This window comes from Penicilliopsis zonata (assembly GCF_001890105.1).
Source record: "Penicilliopsis zonata CBS 506.65 unplaced genomic scaffold ASPZOscaffold_5, whole genome shotgun sequence".
NCBI classification, from domain to species: Eukaryota; Fungi; Ascomycota; class Eurotiomycetes; order Eurotiales; family Aspergillaceae; genus Penicilliopsis; species Penicilliopsis zonata.
The window spans coordinates 1399675-1422628 of NW_019208915.1; the positions used below are offsets into that span (position 1 = coordinate 1399675).

The 22954-nt window shown below is 53.1% G+C and overlaps 6 protein-coding genes across 6 annotated transcripts; 5 read left to right on the forward strand and 1 right to left on the reverse strand.

The window, feature by feature from the left end:
• Window positions 1–880: 880 nt before the first annotated feature.
• Window positions 881–1941, forward strand: ASPZODRAFT_141520 (hypothetical protein; the record flags this gene model as incomplete). The annotated part of the gene is made up of 2 exons (XM_022724758.1): window positions 881–1347; window positions 1416–1941. The coding sequence occupies 2 exons, from the start codon at window positions 881–883 to the stop codon at window positions 1939–1941; spliced, it is 993 nt and encodes a 330-aa protein (XP_022582478.1).
• Window positions 1942–2508: 567 nt separating this feature from the next.
• Window positions 2509–8466, forward strand: ASPZODRAFT_131592 (hypothetical protein). The gene is made up of 4 exons (XM_022722797.1): window positions 2509–2829; window positions 2914–3103; window positions 3166–3308; window positions 3359–8466. Exons 1-4 carry the CDS (start codon window positions 2667–2669, stop codon window positions 8212–8214), a joined length of 5352 nt encoding a protein of 1783 aa, XP_022582479.1. The 5' UTR covers window positions 2509–2666; the 3' UTR covers window positions 8215–8466.
• A 165-nt stretch (window positions 8467–8631) lies between these two features.
• Window positions 8632–11310, forward strand: ASPZODRAFT_1821858 (hypothetical protein). The gene is made up of 7 exons (XM_022727182.1): window positions 8632–8649; window positions 8716–8795; window positions 8850–9584; window positions 9650–9990; window positions 10049–10199; window positions 10258–10989; window positions 11067–11310. The coding sequence occupies exons 2-7, from the start codon at window positions 8762–8764 to the stop codon at window positions 11081–11083; spliced, it is 2010 nt and encodes a 669-aa protein (XP_022582480.1). The 5' UTR covers window positions 8632–8649; window positions 8716–8761; the 3' UTR covers window positions 11084–11310.
• Window positions 11311–11574: 264 nt separating this feature from the next.
• ASPZODRAFT_15417 (hypothetical protein) lies at window positions 11575–12866 on the reverse strand (the record flags this gene model as incomplete). Its single annotated transcript, XM_022726062.1, has 4 exons — window positions 11575–12099; window positions 12315–12510; window positions 12709–12788; window positions 12849–12866. 4 exons carry the CDS (start codon window positions 12864–12866, stop codon window positions 11575–11577), a joined length of 819 nt encoding a protein of 272 aa, XP_022582481.1.
• Window positions 12867–13379: 513 nt separating this feature from the next.
• ASPZODRAFT_151384 (hypothetical protein) lies at window positions 13380–17768 on the forward strand (the record flags this gene model as incomplete). Its single annotated transcript, XM_022725731.1, has 7 exons — window positions 13380–13553; window positions 13621–13748; window positions 13831–13979; window positions 14129–14242; window positions 14389–14620; window positions 14693–15044; window positions 15582–17768. The coding sequence occupies 7 exons, from the start codon at window positions 13380–13382 to the stop codon at window positions 17766–17768; spliced, it is 3336 nt and encodes a 1111-aa protein (XP_022582482.1).
• Window positions 17769–18732: 964 nt separating this feature from the next.
• ASPZODRAFT_63629 (hypothetical protein) lies at window positions 18733–22776 on the forward strand (the record flags this gene model as incomplete). Its single annotated transcript, XM_022729168.1, has 4 exons — window positions 18733–19554; window positions 19597–21601; window positions 21641–22327; window positions 22379–22776. The coding sequence occupies 4 exons, from the start codon at window positions 18733–18735 to the stop codon at window positions 22774–22776; spliced, it is 3912 nt and encodes a 1303-aa protein (XP_022582483.1).
• Between the last annotated feature and the right edge of the window lie 178 nt (window positions 22777–22954).

The window sequence follows — 22954 nt, forward strand, 5'->3', positions numbered from 1 at the left end:
ATTTCTTTATTTCAGGTGATTGCGGCAGTCTTATGAAGATTTGAATTTATTGCTGTTGAAATGGAGTATTATAGTTACATACCAATTGACCTTAGATTTATTCTGTTCAGGGTGTCCATTCTATCTTCGGAAGTCTTTCTTCTCATGGGACTGAAAGATTCTTCTGGATTTCACTAATTACATATTCAGGTAAATGCCATTTGTGCAACCATGTTTCCGTGAGCTTCAGCTCTTTTGAAGTGAAAGCTTCCTTGAGAATCTTGGTTATAGCAATTCCTTTCAATTTAAGCAAAAAATCCGATGATGCTTCAAACCAGTCTGTCCCCAAATGGACTTGGGGAACAGTGTCTAATAACTTCTTATCAGTGAGGTCTTTGGTCCTACCTTTGCTTGACTGCGTCTCAGCCAGACGAGGATCTTCTCAGGCCATTCCATTCGCGACTCAAGCACTGTATACTCACATTACATATAGGTAGTTCCAATGCCTTGGGAAACCGCCAATAATTAAACAATATGGTACTCTGGCTTATAAAGTTATGGAACCTTCTCTTGCATGAACTGGCTTCTATCTGGCTACCTGGAATATTTTGGTATATTCTGCCGCAAAAGCGACTTTTTACTGGCAAATATTACTCCTTACCAAAAGCAATCCCATGAAAGAACCCCAAACATCAAAATAATCAGATTAGAATTGATCTCAGCCCTGATCTCAGGGCTTCGAAGTGGCTAATTTTTCCAGTTACATAAATAAATCTCACCCACTGCACAAGCCCCGCCACCCCACCTAAAATTTATTATCAGGCCCATGATAAGATCAGATTATTGAAGTCATCTCTCCCCAATTCACATACCCACCAGGACTCTTGCAGCCACAGACAACATGGCCTCCTCTGATGAGACGGTTCTAACGCTCCGGAAGGTTCTCACCTCCGAGTCGGAGCCCCTTGCTCGTCGATTCCGTGCGCTTTTCTCCCTCAAGCATCTCGCGTGCCTGCAGCCCCCCACCGAGACCACGCTGCCCGCAATCGAGGCGATCGCAGCCGGCTTCTCTTCTAGCTCGGCTCTTCTCAAACATGAGCTTGCCTACTGCCTTGGTCAGACCAAGAACATGGGCTCGGTTCCGTTTCTCCAGCAAGTCTTGAACGACGCCGAGGAGGATCCGATGTGCCGCCACGAGGCCGCAGAGGCGCTTGGTGCACTGGGAGACGCGGGAAGTCTGGACCTCCTGATTTCTCTCCGGGACGACGAGAAGCAGCTCGATATCATTCGCGAGACGTGTGACATTGCTGTGGATAGAATCAAGTGGGAGACCTCGGATGAACGCAAGGCGGAGAAATTGAAGCCCAGGTATCATTTTACACTTTTCTCTGAATGCAAACCAACCAACCATACAAACCAAATGCTAACTCGTTCAGTGATTTTACCTCTATTGACCCTGCTCCTCCCCTCCCCATGGTATCAGAAAAGCCCTCGATTCCTGACCTGGAAAAGACCCTGCTTGACACCAGCCTCCCTCTCTTCCAACGATACCGTGCCATGTTTGCCCTGCGCGACCTTGCTTCCCCTCCCGACCTCCCCACTGCTGTCCCCGCCGTCGAGGCGTTGGCCAAAGGGCTCCATGACCCGTCTGCGCTCTTCCGGCACGAAGTTGCGTTTGTCTTCGGACAGCTCTCCCACCCGGCTTCCATCCCCGCCCTGACTGCCTCGCTCAGTGACCTGAATGAGGTTGGAATGGTGCGCCATGAGGCGGCTGAAGCCCTCGGAAGCTTGGGTGACGAGGAGGGCGTGGAGGATACCCTGAAGAAGTTCTTGAACGACCCGGAACAGGTCGTCCGTGACAGTGTCATTGTGGCGTTGGACATGGCGGAGTTCGAGAAGAACGGCGAGGTGGAGTACGCGTTGATTCCTGATTCTGCAGCCACTGCGGCTGTCTCTGCTTGATTTATGTGCATTTGATCCATGTCATGTCATGTCATGATGCTGTTTCCAGCCGATTCCTGTTCTATAAATGTATAGATATGAATTTTTAGGAAAAGCTTCCCATTTGATCCTTCACCTTGCATTTTAATCATTATAGAACTGTCCAAAGTAGCCACTTAACGCTGTATTATATTAGTCTTGATTTGGGATGTTAGCCAGAACAAGTGCCATATAGTCAATGCTCTCCCTTGGATAGATGCATAGGAACTCTTGTTTGTTGCCTTCCTGTTTGTAGAGGACAAAATATGGGGTTAGCAGGTAGATATTGACTAGATGACCTGTCTAAGAGATCTAGGCAGTAGCAATCCTGATGCTTTTACTCCATTGAGAAATTATATATTGATAGACCTCCAGTAAAGCATCCAAAGGCAAGGATTAGAAGCATGTTGTAGTCCTCTTAAGTGATTTAACAATTGGTTTGACTATTGCTGCTAGGCTGTAGGCGGTGGAGCGCGGCAGAAGTGCGTATTGGCGGGCGATTTTGGTTATTGCGTCGTCGATCGAGAGAACTTCAGATTACCTAACCTTATGGGCTGCTCTCACTTCACTTTCAGGGATCTCTTGCTGTCTGATGGTTATCTGCAGTCTGGATGCCGTCATATATAGCCATGTCTCTTAGTAGAGCATGCATGCCTCCCCGTTTCACTTTCCTTTCACCTGCAGCGCTCGCGCTCTAGACAGCTGCGATGGATCAAACCTGGCACCCGGCTGTCCAGGTCGTCATTAATGGCCCTTCCCAGGCGCCGGTCCACAGTTCAAATGGGCCATCTCAGCGTCTGGGGAGGCCGCTCCCCGTGGATGAGGCGTTGAAATACTCTCCTATGTCCAGTGCCCCAGTATTCGGTCTAGGTATGATTGCTTCCTGTCTCCGCATCTTCACTTGATATCACCTTGACCCTAGCCCTAACTAATGGATCTCCCTCTCTTGAATAGACTCCATCCTCCGTCCTGACGTTGGTCGATCGTCGAGTACTGCACCGATAAACCATATCATCCAAGCCGGACGCACTGTGATGAATGATCTGGACTCCGAGATTCGTTCAGGGAAGGAGGAGTCGGCCCGCCTGGAGACTTCACGTGAATACCTGCAGCAGTTGCTCCATGGAGACCAGTTGACAGAATTGTGAGCTTCATTACAATCGGACAAAGAAAGAAAGTTTATCCTTTGCTCACTGATATGTGCAGCAAGTTTAAAGCTCCCACTGGAGGAAAGAATATCGGCGCCCATCGCTCTAACTCTTCTATACCCGACGGCCCGCTCTCGGACCGAAAAGACCTGGCTCCTTTCGCGAAGATGATGTTGGAATCAACTGATATTGCGTTTCGATGTGAGTTTCCGACCTTTGGGAAGCTTCTGCGCTGCCCTGACAGTCCATAGATTCTACACCTACGAATGCGAAATCGCAATCTCAGCGGGCCGCATTCTCTCATCAGCCTACAATATCCGTCAACCAGCCCCCGTCCCAGTATCATAAGACTCCCCAGTTTCAGAGCCAACCTGAGGTTGTCATACCTGTCAAACCTGTATACATTCATTCGAATACACCTGGTAGCCCCAAAAGACGGAAACTGAACGGCGAAGGGGAGGAAGGTCTGGTAACACTTCGACTGAAAGCCCAGAAGGAGGAGGCAGATGCTGCATTATTGAAATTACAGGATCTGCTCCATGAGGTGTTTGAGGCTGAGGATAAGTTGGAGCCTGACACCTCTGCTGCCCCGACGAATTCGGAATCGTTTAATTCTCTATTCACTGGGGCTAATGCCCTGGAGACGAATGGCCTAATTCTTTCGTCCGATGCGCACACCCATTTACAGAAGGCGATGAAGAAGGTCGCGTCTTTCAAGAGGCTTCAGGACATTCCCTCGGACTACTTCAATCGCATCCAGAAGCTTTGTGAAAGGTGCATAATGCCTGCACAAACACCCGACTTGAAACTGGATGATCCTTCAAACGAAACCGAGTGCCAAGAATGGTTAAGGAAATTGGATGATATGTTCAACTCGCTGCTGGCGATTAGTACCCTACTCCTGACTATGTCTGGTCGACAGACGGAGCGTGGCCTTTGCCCAGAAGATCTTATCGAAGCAATCCCTACCGTCTTGAATCAAACCTTCGACAATTGCATCATTCCCGCAGTCGAGTCACGCCCTGGTGGCAAAGATGCGCAGTACTTTCAATTATTTGCGGCTCAGAAACGGACTATCGGGAACCTCATCCACCAGAGCAAAAAAGCGCTCACCCTTTTCGCTGATTTCATATCTCGAATCGACATCTCTGAGGGCACCATTACCGCCATCGAGTTCTTTGCTGCGAAACTTATTTTTGTCGAAAATTCTCACAACGATAAGGACTCGGCCGTGGGATATCAGAAGTATGAATCGCTGCGGCGCAGTGCGATGGACATACTCGCCAAAATATTTTCAAAATACCCTGTCCAACGGCCGTTTATTCTTGATGAGATCCTTGTATCATTAGAGAAATTGCCATCGACTCGCCAGAGTGCGAGACAGTTCAAACTTGTCGACGGCAAGAATATACAACTTCTGACAGCCTTGGTCTTGCAACTTGTGCAGACCACTGCCTTGGAAGCACCAAGCTCCCGGACATTTAAATCAAAGAGACAATTAGCAGCCCCGGTTGACGAAAACGGGAGCGAGGATGAGGACGACGAACTTCTCGGTGACGGCAAAGGTCAGGATTACAGTGAGTCTGATGAAGAGCTTTCTCCATCGGAAGCCTCTCTGGAGCGTCTCGCCACCAAGGTCAACCGGCTGTATGACAACGCCGTTCGCAGCGCACAGTACATTGTGAAGTTCATCGTTCAACGCGCCATGACCTCGACCAAGACTGGAGACCAACCATACCGAAACATACTCGATCTATTCACCGAGGATCTGATCAATGTTCTTGGTTCGACCGACTGGCCAGGAGCAGAGTTGCTACTACGGATTCTGGCTTCTCATATGATTGGTATTGCCGACCTTGACAAGAGTCCGGCCACCGCAAAAAGCATGGCCCTTGAGCTTCTTGGCTGGATGGGCTCTGCTATTTCAGACCTTGCAGTAACGGCACAACACTTGATTCCTGCTATGGAAGAGTCTGACAGCGACCTCACTGAATATTTGAGACAGCTATTTGATGACCATTCAAGGCGGGCCCTCCATGCCCAGGACCTCATCGTCCCGAACGGTCCATATCGCGTTACTCTTGAGTATCTCTTACAAGATCGAAGCTCAGACAATTGGCAACTTACTAGCGCTCGAGGCTACTATCTCGCCCAGTGGGCGAAGACAATTTGCTCCATGTATTACAATGCAGACGATAAGGATGAAATTGCACCGGACAGCAATGCAGATGAACTCGTTGATCTTCTCACTAACATGTTTTCGGATTCCAGATGGCTAGAGACTCATAAAAACTTTAACCTAGTCTCCAACCCTCATGGTAGATTCGCCTACATACTCACGGTGTTGAATATGAGCTTTTGCAAAGCGTTTGATACCATCCTCAAGGTCCTGCTAAATTCGATCACAAGTGATCAGGCGAAGGTACGCAGTCGCAGCTTGAAGAGCGTCATCTATATGCTCGAGAAGGACCCCAGCCTTCTCGATCGAGATGCCTCAGTCATGCGAGTTATCCTTCGTTGTGCCACTGATGCATCGCCTATGGTTCGCGACTCCGCATTGTCTTTGATTGCCAAATGCATAGTCCTAAAACCCGGTCTTGAAGAAGAGGGATGCTGGAGTATCCTTGCTTGTGCCGCTGATCCCACAGCCGGTGTGAGGAAGCGATGCATGGCCCTGCTGAAGGATATTTATTTGAGGACATCACGGACCGAATTGAGACTTGCCATTCTGGATAGCTTCCTCCAACGCACCGGTGATACCGAAGACAGTGTTGCAACCATAGCCCGTCAAACATTCGAAGAAATATGGCTTGCCCCATTCTACGAGTCCATCGATTCGGTGCAGGACGGACCGAGACTCAAGGTAGCGCTTGGGGAACAGGTAGATTTACTAGTCAAGCTTGTACAACGGAGTGAACCTGCTCTTGAAACCCTTGGTGCTTCACTGAAAACAGTCTTGTCAAGCAAGTCCAAGTCTGCCTCATCGAACTTCAAAGTCTGCAAGGCTATGGTCTCGATGATGTTTGAAAAGCTAGTGGAAGATACAGGCGCTCTTGGAAAAGAGCATCAGCAGGCTCTCTTGCAGACTATAACTGTTTTTGCAAAGGCAAATGCAAAAACGTTTAGTCCAGACCAACTAGAGGCCCTCCATCCATACATCGGGCATCTTGTGACTGCCGATGACCTGTTCATCTTCCGCTCTGTGGTTGTGATCTACAGTTGCGTTCTGCCATATCTCTCATCCTCTCACAATACGCTCTTGAAGGAGGTCCAAAATGACCTATTCAAAAGCGTTGCCAAACTCGGCCGTTCGGAGCTGAACGAAGTCATGGCGTGTTTGTGGACCATCAACGGTGTACTGCAGAATACAGAGAGGTTGGTGAAGCTCACGATCTCTGTATTGAAAGGGATCCAGCAAACCAGGAACGTCGATCTTTCGGACGCTGCCAAATCCGATGTCTTAGCCCGGGCTAGAAGCTACATCCGCATTGCAGGCTGCGTGGGGAAACACTGTGACCTTGAGAAGTATGAGCCTCACTTCAAAGCTGCGTTTCCGGCGTGGAAGGGTGGATCTGTGGCCGGATTGATGGTTGATGCTATCATTCCCTTCACACTCCCAAAACAGCCTCTCGAACTGAGGATTATGGCGCTTGAGAGCCTTGGCTCCATCTGTCAGTCCTGGCCGGCTCAGTTTGGCCGAGAGGAATCGAGGCGTGTCCTGTCGTTGGTCTTTGAAGAGGATAATGCCAACCTGCAGAACATCGTCCTCAAGGCCTTCGCTGAATTCTTTGCGATGCATGAGGGCAAGTCGGAGAAGTCCATCTTGTCTGCTGCTGAACTAGAAGCCCAAGAAAACACCACTCGATTGGGTGGATCACTTAAGGCCAGCGACAACGATGGAGCCGCTGCTCTGATCGCCCAACATTTCCTTCGGAACATGCTTCGGGTCGCACAGTCGCGACAGGATGCATATGCATTGACTGCCATCGAGCTGATTGCTAGCATCAACCGACAAGGTCTCGTCCATCCAAAGGAGTGCGCAGGTGTCCTTGTTTCGCTGGAGACATCGACTGTCGCCTCCATCGCCAAGGTTGCTTTTGACACACACAAAATGTTGCACCAGCAGTACGAATCCATGTTTGAACGGGAATACATGCGGGCTGTGCAGGAGGCATTCCAATACCAGCGAGACATAGTGGGTGATTCCAATGGCGCTCTTACTAGGCCATACACTGCGAAGCTAGGACCTCTGTTTGAAATCATCAAGACCAGCAACAGTCGATACCAGAAGAAGTTCTTGTCGAATCTTTGTTCCAAGGTCAATTTTGAACTGAGAGATCTCGACGTATCCGGCAGCCCGCCGGAGCATCTACTACTCTCCAGATTTGTGTCTCAAAATCTTGCTTTCCTCGACTATGGACAGTTGACAGAGCTTCATGCCACAATTGGGTTTATGGAGCGAATTGTGTCTTCCACTGGAACGGTTGTTGCCCACGCTATCGAAACTGATATCTTTCCTTCCAGGATTGAAGTGCCTGGAGAACCGGTCCAGTTCATGGTTCCCACGCCTGATCCGTCGGGAAACCCTCAGTTCTTACAGCCACCTCCTCAGAATCTTCGAGTGCTCGCCACTGCGGCAGCATCACTTTCGATGCTGTGGGAGGCTCGATCCTATCTTCGCCGTCTGTACGGTGTGAGCACCCATATCCGAAACAAAGACGGCAAGGGCACAGCGAAGGAGCTGAACAAGGCGCCCACCAAGGTCCATGGTATCACTGGCGACAAGTTCTGGGAGTCCATTGTGAGAAACATGACCACCCTTGACACCCAGGAGAATATGATTGCAAAGTGTCGCGAGTTTGCTACTCTCCTCGCCATCGACGACGAGTTCAAGGTGTCTGAAGAGGACGCTGACGGCGACCTCGATGCGCCAGGAGATGTCGACGACATGGGAACGCCGCTCGGCGCTAGCAATGGCAATCGCCCTGCAAAACGAAAGAATTCCTTCTCAGGATCCGTCACTCTGAAACGGCCTCGAGGCAGGAAGCCATCTGTTGGGAGGCGCCGGACCAGTTCTGAACCCGATGACGAACTGGCTTGGCAATGAAAAACCCCCTCCCCCCACGGTTGAAGCCCAGCGCAAAGATCTTTATTCCATCTCTTAAATAAATAGTTCTAATCTCCTTAGCCATTTCTACTGGCAGAGGTTTCTTGCTGGCACGACCACCGCCCTCTTAGTCGTTGCTTACAATTTACACGGGCGCTGGGAAGGAAGATACTTCTCATTCGTGCAATTCTAATGGATTACGAAAAGACTAGAGAATATACTTAACTGCTAATAAGACTTGCTGCCTTGTGCCATTTTGTCATTTCATCTGTAGATATTTTAGAGTAACTGTACACTGTACAGTGTACAGTGTACAGTCAGCATACCACGTGACCTTCTCGCACGAGACTGCAAATGACGTCGCCGTCTCGGCAAGACCCGGTTGCTTCCTCCCTTGTTCTCTCACCGATGGAGATAAAATCCCCTGATCTACACATGTGCTTTCACTGTGCAGTCTCCCAGTTGAATTAATTCCTTTCTTCTGTCTGCGCGGGCTGCGACTGTGTGCTTTGCTCTGCCTGGCAATTGCTTTTGTTGACATTCCACCATGAGTGCGGCTTTGCTCCGGAGTCGAGTGGCCAGTAGTACCACGGTAAGGAGGGTCGGGCTGCTGCCACATCGCTTACGGGGTGCAGGTGTATCGCTACCGGTGCAGCATGGCCGGTTACGTGCGATTCACGCTGCTTCTCGTCGCAGACCTGTCGCTGTCACACGGTGCCTAAGCCGCTGTCCGCCGTCGTATGGAGTCCGCCTGCAATCGTCGGTGTCGGAAGGCGTCGAGAAGAAACCGCGGTCTCGGGCGGTGACGTGGATGTACACGTTCTTTGCGTACAGCGGGTTCTTTATCTTTATGAGTGGTGCCGTGGTGGTAGCGTTCTTCGTCTACGATGCGACTACGTATCGCGAGGATCCGAGCGCTGAGGATATCCCTGTCTCGGAATTGGCGTTGAACCCCCGTCGTGGCGGACCCAAGGACTTGCCGATTGCGGAGTTTCTGGTCGGAGACCATGACTCGGAGCAGATGGCTGCGCAAACCGAGAAGCCCCGGCTGGTGATCCTGGGCACGGGCTGGGGCAGCGTGGCGCTGCTCAAGACGCTCAACCCGGACGATTACCACGTCACCGTGGTCTCGCCCACAAACTACTTTCTGTTCACTCCGATGCTGCCATCTGCCACTGTCGGGACGTTGGGGCTCAGGTCGCTGGTTGAACCCGTCCGGCGGATTGTACAGCGTGTCCACGGCCATTTCCTCAAGGCGGAGGCTGTTGACGTCGAGTTTTCCGAGAAGCTTGTTGAGGTTTCCCAGCTGGATGCGAGTGGCAACAGGCAGAACTTCTATCTTCCGTACGATAAACTTGTGATCGGTGTCGGTATGGCTTCCTTGGATTCTGCACGCTGGTTGCCATGAGGGGGTATGGCTGATTCTTGGTTTTAGGCTGTGTGACGAACCCGCACGGTGTGAAAGGCCTCGAGCATTGCAACTTCCTGAAGACGATCGATGACGCCCGCCAGATCAAGAACAAGGTGCTGGAGAATATGGAAATTGCCTGTCTACCGACCACGAGTGATGAGGAACGCAAGCGTCTTCTTTCCTTTGTTGTCTGTGGAGGCGGCCCGACTGGTGTCGAGTTTGCTGCGGAACTGTTTGACCTGCTCAACGAGGATCTACTTCACTCTTTCCCCAAAATCGTACGAAATGAGATCTCCGTTCACATCATTCAAAGCCGCGGCCACATCCTGAACACCTATGACGAAGCGCTTTCCAAATACGCCGAGGTGGGTTCCCGTTTTAAGTTGGTGAAAGCAACCATGGGCTAATCATTGGGCACTTCAGGCTCGTTTTGCGCGGGACCATGTCGAAGTATTGACGAATGCTCGTGTCAAGGAGGTCCAAGCAGATAAGGTTCTCTTCGAGCAGACAGAAAATGGTCAACCGGTTGTCAAAGAAATTCCGATGGGATTTTGCCTCTGGTCTACAGGTGTCTGTAAGTTTTCAGGGCGAAAATTGTCTGGTTGATACCTCAGGCTCACAGAATCATACAGCTCGGGCAGCGATCTGCAAGAAACTGTCTGATAAGCTAGAGGCACAAAACAACAAACATGCTCTCGAGACGGACTCGCATCTTCGACTGATCGGTGCTCCTCTGGGCGATGTCTATGCTATCGGTGACTGCTCGACCGTGCAGAACAACGTCAAGGAGCACATTGTCTCTTTCCTGCGTACCATTGCCTGGGAAAAGGGCAAGGATCCGGAGAAGGTGCACCTCACTTTCTCCGAGTGGCGAGAGGTTGCCAACCGGGTGAGGAAGCGCTTCCCCCAGGCCTCCAACCATCTCCGCCGCCTGGACCGACTCTTCGAGCTGTACGACATTGACCACTCCGGCACCCTCGACTACGGGGAGCTGTACGAGCTTCTGCACCAGATCGACACGAAGCTCACCTCGCTTCCTGCGACTGCTCAACGAGCCCACCAGCAGGGCGAATACCTAGGCCGTAAACTGAGCAAGATCGCGGCGGCACTGCCTGGCTACCGTGCCAACCAAATCGACTACGGTGACCTGGACGAGACGGTGTACAAGGCCTTCAAGTACAGGCACCTGGGGAGCTTGGCCTACATCAGCAACGCAGCCATTTTCGATTTCGGAGGGCTGAATTTCAGCGGCGGGGTTCTCGCCATGTACCTGTGGCGCAGTGTCTACTTTGCGCAGAGCGTCAGCTTCCGCACTCGTTGTATGCTGGCTATGGACTGGGCCAAGCGAGCTCTTTTTGGAAGAGGTATGTTGAATTTTTTGCTGCCTTCCTTCTTCCCTCCTACTGTAAGAGTCGATGGCTAACCTGGATGCCTCTTCCAGATCTCATGAGCTTTTAGATACCCATCAATTGTTTCTGTTACCTTTCACATGTTGAATAGGAAGACACCATCTACCTATTTGACATGTGATTTTTTTTTTCTCTCCTTTGTAATGATGGAATCTTGGGTCCCCCTTCCCTGTCTGATGTGTTATATATATATATCTACACCTATATGTTGTAGTTAAACCTTGCTTTCTCTCTTTGCCGTGATGATGTGGAAATGAAGATATGATATCAATAATATTGACTAGTCCCATCACACTGCTTTTCGACAATACCCAGGTTGAATCCTGGACGTAGTATAACTCGTTAATTGATGTGAAAAATCCAACTCACCCGGGGTAGAATACAGCCAGATGGTCTAGGATGAGGAAGAATTGATTCAAGTGTGATATGACACCGGGCGGGAACACAAAAAATAATTAACGCCGGGCCGAACGCCACGCTAGATGTAGCAACCAAAAAGGATATGGTAGAGAGAAGAGTACTGTTGATGGGGGGATGGGTTCAGGAGATCATTGGGTCGATATCGCCGTTGTTGGTCATGACGGTATCGTGGCCGGAGCTGTTGTTGTGGGGGAAGCTCGACGAGCCCAAGACATCATTTTTACCATCGCTGACAAGGCCGAGGTCGAGCTTGTCAGGGATATCCTTTTTATTGCTCTGCCGGGCCTTTTGCTCGGCCCAAGCGCGTAGCTTGACAAGGTTACGAAGCCGAGCTTCTTTACGGGCACCTTGACTCTGCAAGATGGCTTCATTGACGTTGGTGGCGATTTCTTTACGAAGGTCTGGGTGCAGCAGCGGCGCCAGAGACGGCGCCAGGTTCTCCGAGGGAAAAATCAGCAACGCCAGCGTGCGTTCCAGGTCATCCAGAAACTGTGCGTTTGTAGGAGCACGGGGTGCTAGTTGCGAAGTCGCAAATTCCAGGGCTGGACTAATATCTCCGTCAGGAGCGGAAGTGCAGGAGCGGATCAGTTCAATGAGCTGAAGCCGCAAGAGGGAAAAATGCAAGGAGGGATCATCATCCAAGATCTAGACCATATGATAATTAGCACAGATCAAGATGTCTTGAAGATTTTCAATGCAAACTGAGACCCAAATGGGCATGCGAATCATACTGGAAATTTGGTGATGTTTGTTTTTCATCAACGACCCCGAAGGGTTTATGAGTGGTGCATGAAAAACGAATATAATCATATCAAGGGGAGGGAGAGAAAAGATTTCAAAGAAAAAAAAAAAAAGCTTACCTGAGGGTTCAACTCGTTGATCTTCTCAATCGCAGTCTGGACATTGCCAGCATGGATTGCAGTACGGATCTCAACTCGCTCCTCGATCGAATCGAAATCCGCCTTTGGCTGAATATTGGCCTCTGCTGCAAATTTCTTTGCGGCAGCAGGATAACCGTTGGTGACCAGGTAGTCCATTACTAGATCATTGATGTCACTGGTAAAGTTAGCAACTCTACCCAATCTTTTTCTAACGAGATAGAAAATAGCAAATGATCGAGTTTCACATCAGAAACACAAGTTAAATATTTTTCCACATTGTGTATGGATTTTCAGAGAGATTCCCAACTTGATTTAAAAACATCATATGGAACGGCAGAGGGGGGGGTAGAAAGAAGAACAAAATCGTACGTACATTTTCGATGGCTTCACCTCCTCCATCTTCCGCTCGAACTGGTGCCATGTCGGCGTGGTGGTCGAGGGAGTCGGCGACACCTGCGTCCGTTAAAACCATGCTGCAGTGCATCCCAGCTCCGGACACGTCGGGAACCATACAAAGTTCGCAGAAGACATGGTGGGGGGCCACACGGTCGTCGACAGACGCCCTTAGGATACAGCTGGGGTGTGCAGAGGCTGTCTGGCTAGCGGAATAGCTTCGCAGACAGAAGCCATGAGGTGGAAAACCGCAGAGAGAGCCGGATCGGCCTGTGGGAAGAGAAGAAGAAGAAGAAGAAGGAAAAGGAGAAAACTCGCTTTAAGCTGGAGCCGCACAAGCGAGCGGTCACGGGCCCGGGCTAGACTAGAACAGGGCTAGCGCTGATAAGCGGCCGTTTTGCACTGTTTGCATCGTTTGCTCGCGTGCTCCTGCCTGAGGACTCCAACGGCCGTTATTATTTCACCAACTGATAAGGTAAGTGAGAGAGAATCTTGAACTTGGGCGTCTGCGCTGGGCGGGGCTTGCCTGGCGATCACGAAGAAACTCTGCGCTCTGGCGATGCCGAGGACGCCTGGCTATCTTCAGCTCTGCTAATCTCTTCTTTATCTGGGCGGTAGGCTGTATACGACCGAGTCGTATCGAAAGGAAAAATGGAGTCGACGCCGCCGGTGTTCTCTTCCTCTACCAATGTCGCCCAGTACTCTCCGCCATGGGAAGACCTGAAGATTATTGGAATCGCTGGCAGCTCCGGCTCCGGCAAGACCTCGGTGGCCATGGAGATTGTCCGGTCGTTGAATCTGCCGTGGGTGGTGATTCTCGTAATGGTATGAGAGGACCTAGGCTGGATACGCAAGCTATGACGGTGTATGATCTGACTGCTTTGATGTGTAGGACTCCTACTACAAGACGCTGAACCCGGAGGACCATGCCAAGGCTCATGCGAACCAATACGACTTTGACTCTCCAGATTCGATAGACTTTGACCTCCTTGTGCAGACGTTACGAGATCTGAAACAAGGGTATTGTAGCCGTCTTCCTTCCACTGGGGGGGAATTCTTGCATCAAGATATGTCTGGCTAACGGAAGTCGGTTGTGAAACAGGAAGAGGGCCAACATCCCCGTGTATTCCTTTGCTCAGCACCAGCGGCAGCCGCACACAACTGCTCTCTACTCGCCACACGTGCTGATCTTGGAGGGGATTCTTGCCCTCCATGACCCGAGGATTGTAGAGATGCTGGATGTCAAGGTCAGTACATATGGTGGCTGTTTTGTCTCTTTCTGTGCTGACAATGATCAGATCTTTGTCGAAGCAGACATGGATGTCTGTCTTGGACGTAGAGGTAGGATTGATCTTGAATGACATTTGTACAAAAGGGTATCTATCATTGACGAGCTATAGTTCTACGCGATGTTCGCGAGAGAGGACGAGACATCGAAGGGATCATCAAGCAGTGGTTCCAGTTTGTCAAGCCGTCATATAGGACGTTTGTCGAGCCGCAAAGGTCGATCTCAGGTGAGATGTCTTCCGTGAAAAGACCGATCCATGCGTCCTGACAAGGTGTAAAGACATTATTATCCCTCGTGGGATCGAAAACAAGACCGCCATTGGTATGATCCCAGTCAAGTGCCTGCCTCGCATGAATATAGCTAATAATCTAGACATGGTGGTCAAGCATATCCAACGCTGCCTGTCCGAGAAGTCCGAGAAGCACAGTGCCGAGCTTCGCAAGCTCCGTAACATTGCCGCCGAAGAAGAGTTGTCACCAAACGTGCTCGTCATGTCTCAGACGCCGCAGTTTACCGGCATGAATACCATCCTTCAGAACCCGGACACGGAGCATGTCGATTTTGTCTTCTACTTTGACCGGCTTGCCTCCCTGCTGATTGAACGGTATTTTAACCCGTGTCTTTAACCCAGTCCTTTTCGGGTTACTCGTGTAGATGAATAACTGATCTGTGACAGTGCATTGGATTGCACGGACTACGTCTTTTCTGAAATCAAGACCCCCCACGATAACAGTTATCAAGGCCTCCACCCTGCCGGAACGGTGTCCGCCGTGGCCATCCTCCGCGGCGGCTCCTGTCTGGAGACGGCGCTCAAACGCACGATCCCGGACTGCATCACGGGCCGGGTGCTCATCCAGACCAACGAAAAGACCGAAGAGCCAGAACTGCATTACCTCAAGCTGCCTCCGGGCATCGAAACCCACGCCACCGTGCTGCTCCTCGATCCGCAGATGGCCAGCGGCGGAGCCGCCCTGATGGCCGTCCGCGTGCTGGTCGACCACGGCGTCGACGAGGGGAAGATCATCTTCGTCACCTGCTCTGCGGGCGATGTCGGCATCAAACGCTTGACTACCGTCTTCCCAAGACTGAAGGTTATCGTCGGCCGGATCGCCGAGGAGGGCGAACCACGATGGATGGAGAAGAGATATTTCGGATGTTAGGGAATATATGGGCGTTTCTATTCTCGAGAGTGTAGGAGGCTACATTATATATGCATATATAAAAGTTATTAGAATAGAAGGATCTTCTCAAGTAGTCGAGTTCTGTTCTTCTCTATCGCTTATCGCTCGCACGGACCATCAAAAAATCGCCGACGTCTGGTTTCGATACCGAGAAAAATTATCCTCACATCATCTTCTATTCAAGCATCCCTTCATTCATTGTCTTTGGAAGAGAGGTATTTATCCATCCGGCAGTTTATCCCCTTGTAGCCTGTCCGTCAAAATGCCCGAGGAGAAGAAAAAGGCCAAAGGCCGCGGCAAAGAGGCAGGCTCAGTGATCAGTACGACTCACCTGCTATTTTTTCATGACTTTGTATTTTTTTTTTCACTAACTGTTGTTTAGAGGACCCTCGATTTTCCAATATCCAGTCAGACCCGCGGTATGCCCTGCCTAGTAAACGGCAGACACGCGTGAAGCTCGACAAGCGGTTTGCGCATATCCTGCACGACAAGGATTTCTCGCGCAACGCGGCGGTGGACCGGTACGGGCGGAAACTGGCGAGAGATGATACCAAGAAGCAGCTTGAGAAGTTCTACCGGTTAGATAAAGAGGAGGAGGAGGAAGAAGAAGAAGAAGAAGAAGAAGAAGACGAGCTTGAAGATCTCGGCAGCGACGTCAGCGTCGACAATGACGATGAGGTTCTGAAGGAGCTGAAGAAGGCCGAGCGTGTGGTTGTTGAAGACGGGTACGATCCCGCGCGGGATGGAGGGTTTTCGGCATCGTCGTCGTCGGAAGAAGAGGAAAGCTCGAGCGATGAAAGCGACGTGGAGGATGAAGGAGAGGAACTGGAGTTCCCCGACAAACAGCAGGCGAATGTACCTATGGGGGAGGTGACGGAGCGGATTGCCGTGGTGAATCTGGACTGGGATAATATCCGGGCGGAGGATCTGATGGCCGTGTTTTCCAGCTTTGTGCCTTCTGGCGGCCGGGTCGTCCATGTGGCGGTTTATCCGAGCGAGTTTGGCAAGGAGCGGATGGAGCGCGAGGAAGTGGAGGGACCGCCGAAGGAGATTTTTGCCACCCGAAAGGAGGAGGAGGAGGAGGAGGAGGAGGAGGATGAGAGTGATAACGAAGAAGAAGAGTTGGATTCCGAGGAGGAGGAAGACCGGATCAAAAAGTCGATTCTCAAGGAAGACAAGGGTGAAGAGTTCAACTCGACCAAGCTGCGGCAGTACCAGCTCGAGCGACTACGGTATTTCTACGCCATCCTGACCTTTTCGTCCAAGGAGGCCGCCAAGCACGTCTACGACCTTGTCGATGGTGCGGAGTACCTATCCAGCGCGAACTTTTTTGATCTGCGGTTTGTGCCGGACGAGACGGACTTCTCCGACGACCGGGCGCGGGACGAATGCAAGCGGATCCCCGACGGGTACAAGCCGAACGAGTTTGTGACGGATGCGCTGCAGCACAGTAAAGTCAAGCTGACCTGGGACGCGGACGACAAGTCGCGCAAGGAGGCGCAGGCGCGTGCGTTCCGCGGCAGTCGCAAGGAGATTGACGAGAACGACCTCAAGGCCTACCTGGGTAGTGATAGTTCTGATGACGAAGAAGAAGAACAAGATGATGATGATGCACAACAAACGGCAGTGGAAGTGGTGGACTCGACTACTGGCGGCAGCGTGAAGAAGGTGTCCAAGAAGGAGGCTGAGCGGCAGCGCATGCGGGCTTTACTTGGACTGAGCGCGGAACCGAGCAAGTCGTCCAAGTCGGAGGGCCCGGTGGGCGAGATGGAAGTTACATTTACGTCTGGGCTTGCGGGCAGCGCGGGCAACAAGGATACGATCTTCGAGAACGAGCCGGAGATTCAAGAGACTACGATTGAAAAGTATGTACGCAAGGAACGGGAGCGCAAGAAACGCCGCAAGGAGAAACTCAAGGCGGTGAAGCGCGGCGAGGATATCGACAGCGATGCAGAAGACGGTGATCCTGATGCTGCAGCTGGTGCAGCTGGTGCAGCTGGTGAGGAAGAGGCCCCGGTGGAAGACCTGGGGTTCAACGATCCGTTCTTCGACGACCCGGCGGGCGAGACGATGTCGACGGCGGCACGGCGCAAGGAGGAGCGACGCAAGAAGCGAGAGGAACGAGCAGCGGAAGAGGAGGCGGCGGCGGCGCAACGGGCGGAGCTGGAACTGCTGATGGTGGACGAGACGCAGAAGGGGATGAAGCACTTTGACATGAACGAGATTGAGAAGGCGGAGAAGCAGAAGAACAAGAAGGGCAAGGGCAAGAAGAGTAAGACGAAGTCGGCAGCAGCAGCAGCAGGCGAGACGGATGACTTCCAAATGGACGTGGCCGACCCTCGATTCGCCCGGTTGTTTGAGAGCCACGAGTTTGCCATCGACCCGACAAACCCACGGTTCAAGGCGACGTCTGGGATGAAGGCGCTGCTGGAGGAAGGACGCAAACGACGACGCAACCACGAAGACGGCAGCGAGCTCCAGAGCACGAAGAAGAGCAAGACCAAGGGTTCCAAGGGGGGATCGGATGATTTGAAGAAGCTGGTGGACCGGGTGAAGCGGAAGGCCGTATAACTTAGCACTGTATAGTGACTGCTCTTTAGTACTAGGTATACTTACTGTACTCCATTCGTATCCTGTTGACACGTCCTAACACTGTAGTTCGTATATCTAGTATATATCTAGTATATAGTATTGGGTATATACTTCGGAGGATACGGAATACGGAGGCGGAGGATATGGAGGATACGGAGGATACGGAGGATAGACCAAGTTACCGGTATATAGAATAGCCTATGACTTCCAACATCTACCAGCACATACTATTACCCGCGAAAGCTGATCGAGTATAATAACATATATAATATATATAATATATATAATATATATAATATATAATAATAATATAGTAAAGATATATAAAGATATAAAGATATATAGATAGAGTAAGTAAAGATAACCTCCGACAAGTACCGAGTCTCACCGCCTTTTGCCTTCCCTTCCTCCGTGTGCCACAAAAGGAATCCTCTCCCTCTCCCTCTTTCTCTTCCTCCCACCAGAATCCAACCTCCCTCCCTCTCCCACCCCCTCTCCTGCTCTCCACCGGCGATTCATCTGTTTCAGAACATCCGGTTCGGTCTTCAATTGACCTGTCTACCCTGTTCGCTGCTTCTGATCTCCCCTCGTACCCCGCGATCGTCTTGCCCGGTGGGACTGGGTCTGCACTCTGTCGCGTGTCTGCAGGTGCTTTGCGTGCCCCTCCTGGCCCACGTCTCCTGCTTCATCATATCCTGGTTTGGTTCTGCCTGGGGAGGAAGTGCCTGCAAGAATGCCTCTGCTTGCGAATTGAGTCGATCGAGTTCGGGGACTGGGTTGTGTGTCGTGTCGTTGTGAGAGTCGCTGTCGTCGTCGTCGTCGTCGTCGTTGTCAAACTGTCTACAGCTCGTCGAAACTCTGTCGAATTCTGTCGGATTTTGTCGAATTTCTGTTTCTCCCATCTCCATCTCTGGCATCTTCTTTATCATCTTTATCCCTTACAATGCTCGGTCGCCTTTTGAACACGGCCGCCTCGACCCTGAATCCGGGTGGGTATCCGACCCGCAATAATAATCCCACCCACCTCGAGTCCGTCACCGAAGAAGAACACACCTCGGGCCTGCTGTTCCCGGACGCCAGTCTCCTTCGTCGTTCCACTGCTCATGCCTATCCGTTGCAGTCCGGCTTCAATTCGTCCAATGCCTCCGTCGTCGGCGCCTACGATGACCGTGGTGGCTTGGAGCTCGATCCCGTCAAGGATTTCCGTGTCATCATCGCCCAGAACGCCCTGGGGGATCGAGATCCCTGTGTCCTGCTGGATACCCGCGTTGCCACCGACCACCCCTCCTCCTCCTCCTCCTCCTCCTCCTCCTCTGTCTCTCCCAGGGGTCTCGGCATCGAGCCTCCGGGCATCAATAGCGCCGCCCCCGCTGCCACCGGCGGACATGCCCGTACCTTCTCCAATGCCTCGAGAACCTCGCGTCGCAGCCAGCTCCTCGGCTCGCAGGCCTCCTCCATCATCGCAGACTCCTCCGACGCCCGCAAGTCTTTGCCCATGAGTCCCGCCACCGGTGGTGCCTTCTCCAGAGCCCGCGGCCGCAGTTCCACCTTGTCGCCGGGCGCCGCTCACCATGAACCCTACCACTCCCGAGGCGACACCAGTGATACCGGGCTCTTGAATTGTATCTTTGGGAGTAGTGTCTTCAGCTACCGCGGCTCGTCGACCAAGATGCACATCATCTCTGCCGACGAAGAGGCCGGCCTCAACAATACTCCCTCCTCCTCCTCCGCCTCCCATCATCTTACCTCCCCTCCAAACGGCACCGTCCGGGAGGTCGATTTTGGCAATGGATCCCTCCTCCGCAAGGACGGCCCCGTCCGCAGTCCGCTCTCCCGAGCCTACACAACGGGCAGCCAGTCCGGCTTTGTCACTCCGTTACCCAAGGGCGTCCCCACCGAGTCGAAGCAGCCCTCCAAGGTCACCTTTCTGGTCACCCGCATGTTCAGCGTCAACTTGCCGGAGACTGGCGACGCCTCAGTAGTGGCGGCGGCGGGGGACCGCGCCGACTACGCCACCTCCATCTACCAGGAATCACTCCCGGACTCCGGTTTCCCCTTCCCCGACGTCTCCAAACGGAAGAAGGTCAAGGAGAAGAAGACCCCCATGTACGCGGTCGCCATCACCATTCAAATCCCTCTCCTGGCTCGTAGCGCCGCCGCTCGCCCGGCCTCGCGATTCAGCACGCAGGGGCCTGACTCCCCCCGATTCGCCATGGCGTGCTCGCTGGACTCGGATTACCGCTGGCGCGGTGGCTTGCTTGAGGACAGCCTATCGTCCGCCTCAACGCCCGCCAGCCTCGATGAGCGCATCGACCTGTTGGTCGACCACTGGGACGTCATCACCCGCACTCTCTCGCACCTGGAACGCCTGGCCCGCAAGGAGATCCTCTTCCTGCTCAAAAAGGTCGATTCGCTGTCCGGCGGTGCGCACCCAAAGCCCGCCAAGCCCCCCAACATGCAGCGCACCAACCAGACCATCGTCCACCTCCCCGCCAACATCCTCGCCGTCAACTCCCGACTGAGGGAGGAAGCCCTGCGGAGCACCCGTCGTATCAGCCTCGCCCTCCAGATGCCCTACGTCGTGACCGGCCAGAGCCGCTGGGGGGTCTGGCGCGAGGAAGGCCGCTCCATCGTCCGGAGCCTGGGCGACAAAGAACACGGCTTCTTCTTCCTGGTCCTCATCACCGCATTCCTCGGCAACCACACCGAATGGCTCAGCGTCCTGGGCCCGGACTGGTATCGGAGACGCCACCACCTGCAGCAGAAGGCCCAGACCGCCGACGCCGACCCCGGCATCACCAGTCGCACCGTCATCGTCTCCCCGGACAAGATGACCGCCCGCCGCCTCATCTTCCTTCTGGCCGCCTTCCTCCCGGCCAAACAACGCTTCGAGCCCTTGCTACCCTCCCCCCTGCGACCGGGTACCTCGACCTCGATCCGCGCCGTTTCGCAGAGCCCTCCTAATAATATCCCCGTCCTCCGGCAGGAATCGCTCCGCCGGGCCATCGAGCGCCGAGCTCGCGCCCAGCGGTTGAACCTCGGCGACCGGGATCCCCCAACCCCTCACCAACGGTCTGTCAGCGCGTCCTCAAACGAAACCACCCATCGATCGTCCGAAGACGTGGAGCGGGCCTTTGCCGCCACTACTGACACTCTAACTCACCGGCGCGGGTCCGATGCCCGGTCAATCAAGACGCTAGGAATCGGCATGGGAGGAGGCGCCAAGGATCTGCGAGCCAAGAAGGCCGCAACCGCCACCACATCAACCACCACCCCCAGCAGTACGGTGCCAGTGCCGCACTTTGCCTCCCACCAGGCTCGCCCCGTCGACGTGGCGGCCGAGGGGTTGGACAGTCTCGCGTCGGAGACTCTCTTGCGGAACCTGAAGCGTAGTGAAAGTTCCGCGGTGAGCACCACCACCAGTAGTAGTATTCCCTCCGCCGGGGGTCGCTGGGGCAGCCTCTTCTTCTCTGGCTTGTTTAGTTCCTCACGCCAAGAATCTGGCACCGAAGACACCGAAGTCAGTCCTTCACTACCACCTCATTCCGACAGCCGCCGGCGGTCCATCTCCACCTTTCCCAGTTCAGCCAAGCAGAGGGCACCCACTCTTAGCCAGATGGTGAAGGAGGCGACAGGAACCACCATCCCCGAACATCCTACTGCCGAGGCTCCTACCACTACCCTCACTACCACCACCACCACCACCGCCACCACCACTACCACTACCACTACCACTAGCAATCACATTTCAATTCCAAAGCCACCCTACGCGAAAAGAGCGTCTCAGGCTGATGAGGAAGAAGATAATGAAGGTGGTACGGGCGTGGAAGGGGAGGGGGAAGAAGAGGAAGACGTACCTGGCTCCATGTCGTTACCTGACCACAGCAAAGATTTCCCTCTGAAACTGTCGGTGCGTGCCGAGGACGGGGTGGTCGATGTTGACCTTCCACTGCCCGGGTTTGTGTCGTTGTCCTCGTCCGGTGACTCGACCGTGGCCTCGCCGAAGAAGACCCGGACGTCAATCACGAGCATGGACGTCCTGGGTTCGACGCACAGCAGCTCCTCGGGCTTTCACTGCGCGCCCAAGGAGCACGAGGGCCCCAATATCAATGTGGGCGGCTGGTTGAAGGGCTTCCACGAGGATCTCCTGCTGCAGGCCGTCCGTCCGTACAACAACCTCGAGGCGGACATCAAGCGCGCCATGCAAGCCGAACCCACCCCGTACGCCGCCTTCAGCGTCGACGCCGATGGGTCCGACCGATGGGTAGACGTGGCCAGCACGCTGATCGCCGACACGCGGACCTTCACCGTGAAGCGCCTGCGTCTGCGACGCAAGGTACCCCTCCACAGTCGTCCGTTGCGCAGTCCCATCTCCCCGCCGTCCGGTTTCTCCCAGCCGGGAACCCCGCGTCATGTCTCCTCCGGCGGGCTGTCATCCGCCTCCCAGTTCTCGAACTTCTTCTTCTCCACCTCCTCTTCCTCTCACATGGGTGGTGGTGGTGGTGGTGGTGGTGGTGGCATTGGTAGCCGACCCTCAAGTTACATGGCCACCGCCGTGGCCCCCGATCCGTTTTGTGTGGACATGCTAGACGTCGAGGAGAAGTTTGTGGAGGAAACGGTGATGGATCTTGACGGCATCCTGGTCGACGCTGTGGAGCGAGTCCTGGCGCAGAGTGGACAGTCCTCGCTGGCACACTCGCGGGCGCCCTCACCGTCTCGCCACCGTACGGCAAAGGCCGACGAGATCCGCGGTGGCGGCGACGAAACCGTGCCCTCACTCGAGGTGCCCCGCGGGGAATGCCGCAAGACCGTCCTCGGCGCACTGGAAGAGGTGGTCCGCAGCGTGACGGCGGAGCATTGCCGCGAGGACGTCGACGGGGAACTCGGCCTGGCGGACAGGGAGCAGCGTCGCGTACAGGCTGGCGCGGACAATACGTTGCGAGAAGGCATTCGCAAGTGGCTTCTTGATATCGAGGAAGCTTGGTAGTGGTCGGGCACTGCCACGTTTTTTCTTTTCTTTTCTTTTCTTTTTTTCTGTTCAGACTCCGTGATACCCAATTATTATCTTTTATTAAGACTTTTAACCCTTTTTTTTTTCTACAGCAAGCAGCCAATGTTATGAATTCTTTCGGGAAGAATTAAAAGTACTCCATACAAGTAGATCT

Coding starts and splice junctions, on each gene's coding strand:
- ASPZODRAFT_131592 (XM_022722797.1), top strand. CDS start 2,667: ATGGATCAAACCTGGCACCCGGCTGTCCAGGTCGTCATTAATGGCCCT. Junction 2,830..2,913: donor TGCCCCAGTATTCGGTCTAG/GTATGATTGCTT, acceptor TCTCTTGAATAG/ACTCCATCCTCCGTCCTGAC. Junction 3,309..3,358: donor AACTGATATTGCGTTTCGAT/GTGAGTTTCCGA, acceptor GACAGTCCATAG/ATTCTACACCTACGAATGCG.
- ASPZODRAFT_1821858 (XM_022727182.1), top strand. CDS start 8,762: ATGAGTGCGGCTTTGCTCCGGAGTCGAGTGGCCA. Junction 9,585..9,649: donor TAAACTTGTGATCGGTGTCG/GTATGGCTTCCT, acceptor TCTTGGTTTTAG/GCTGTGTGACGAACCCGCAC. Junction 9,991..10,048: donor CGCTTTCCAAATACGCCGAG/GTGGGTTCCCGT, acceptor TGGGCACTTCAG/GCTCGTTTTGCGCGGGACCA.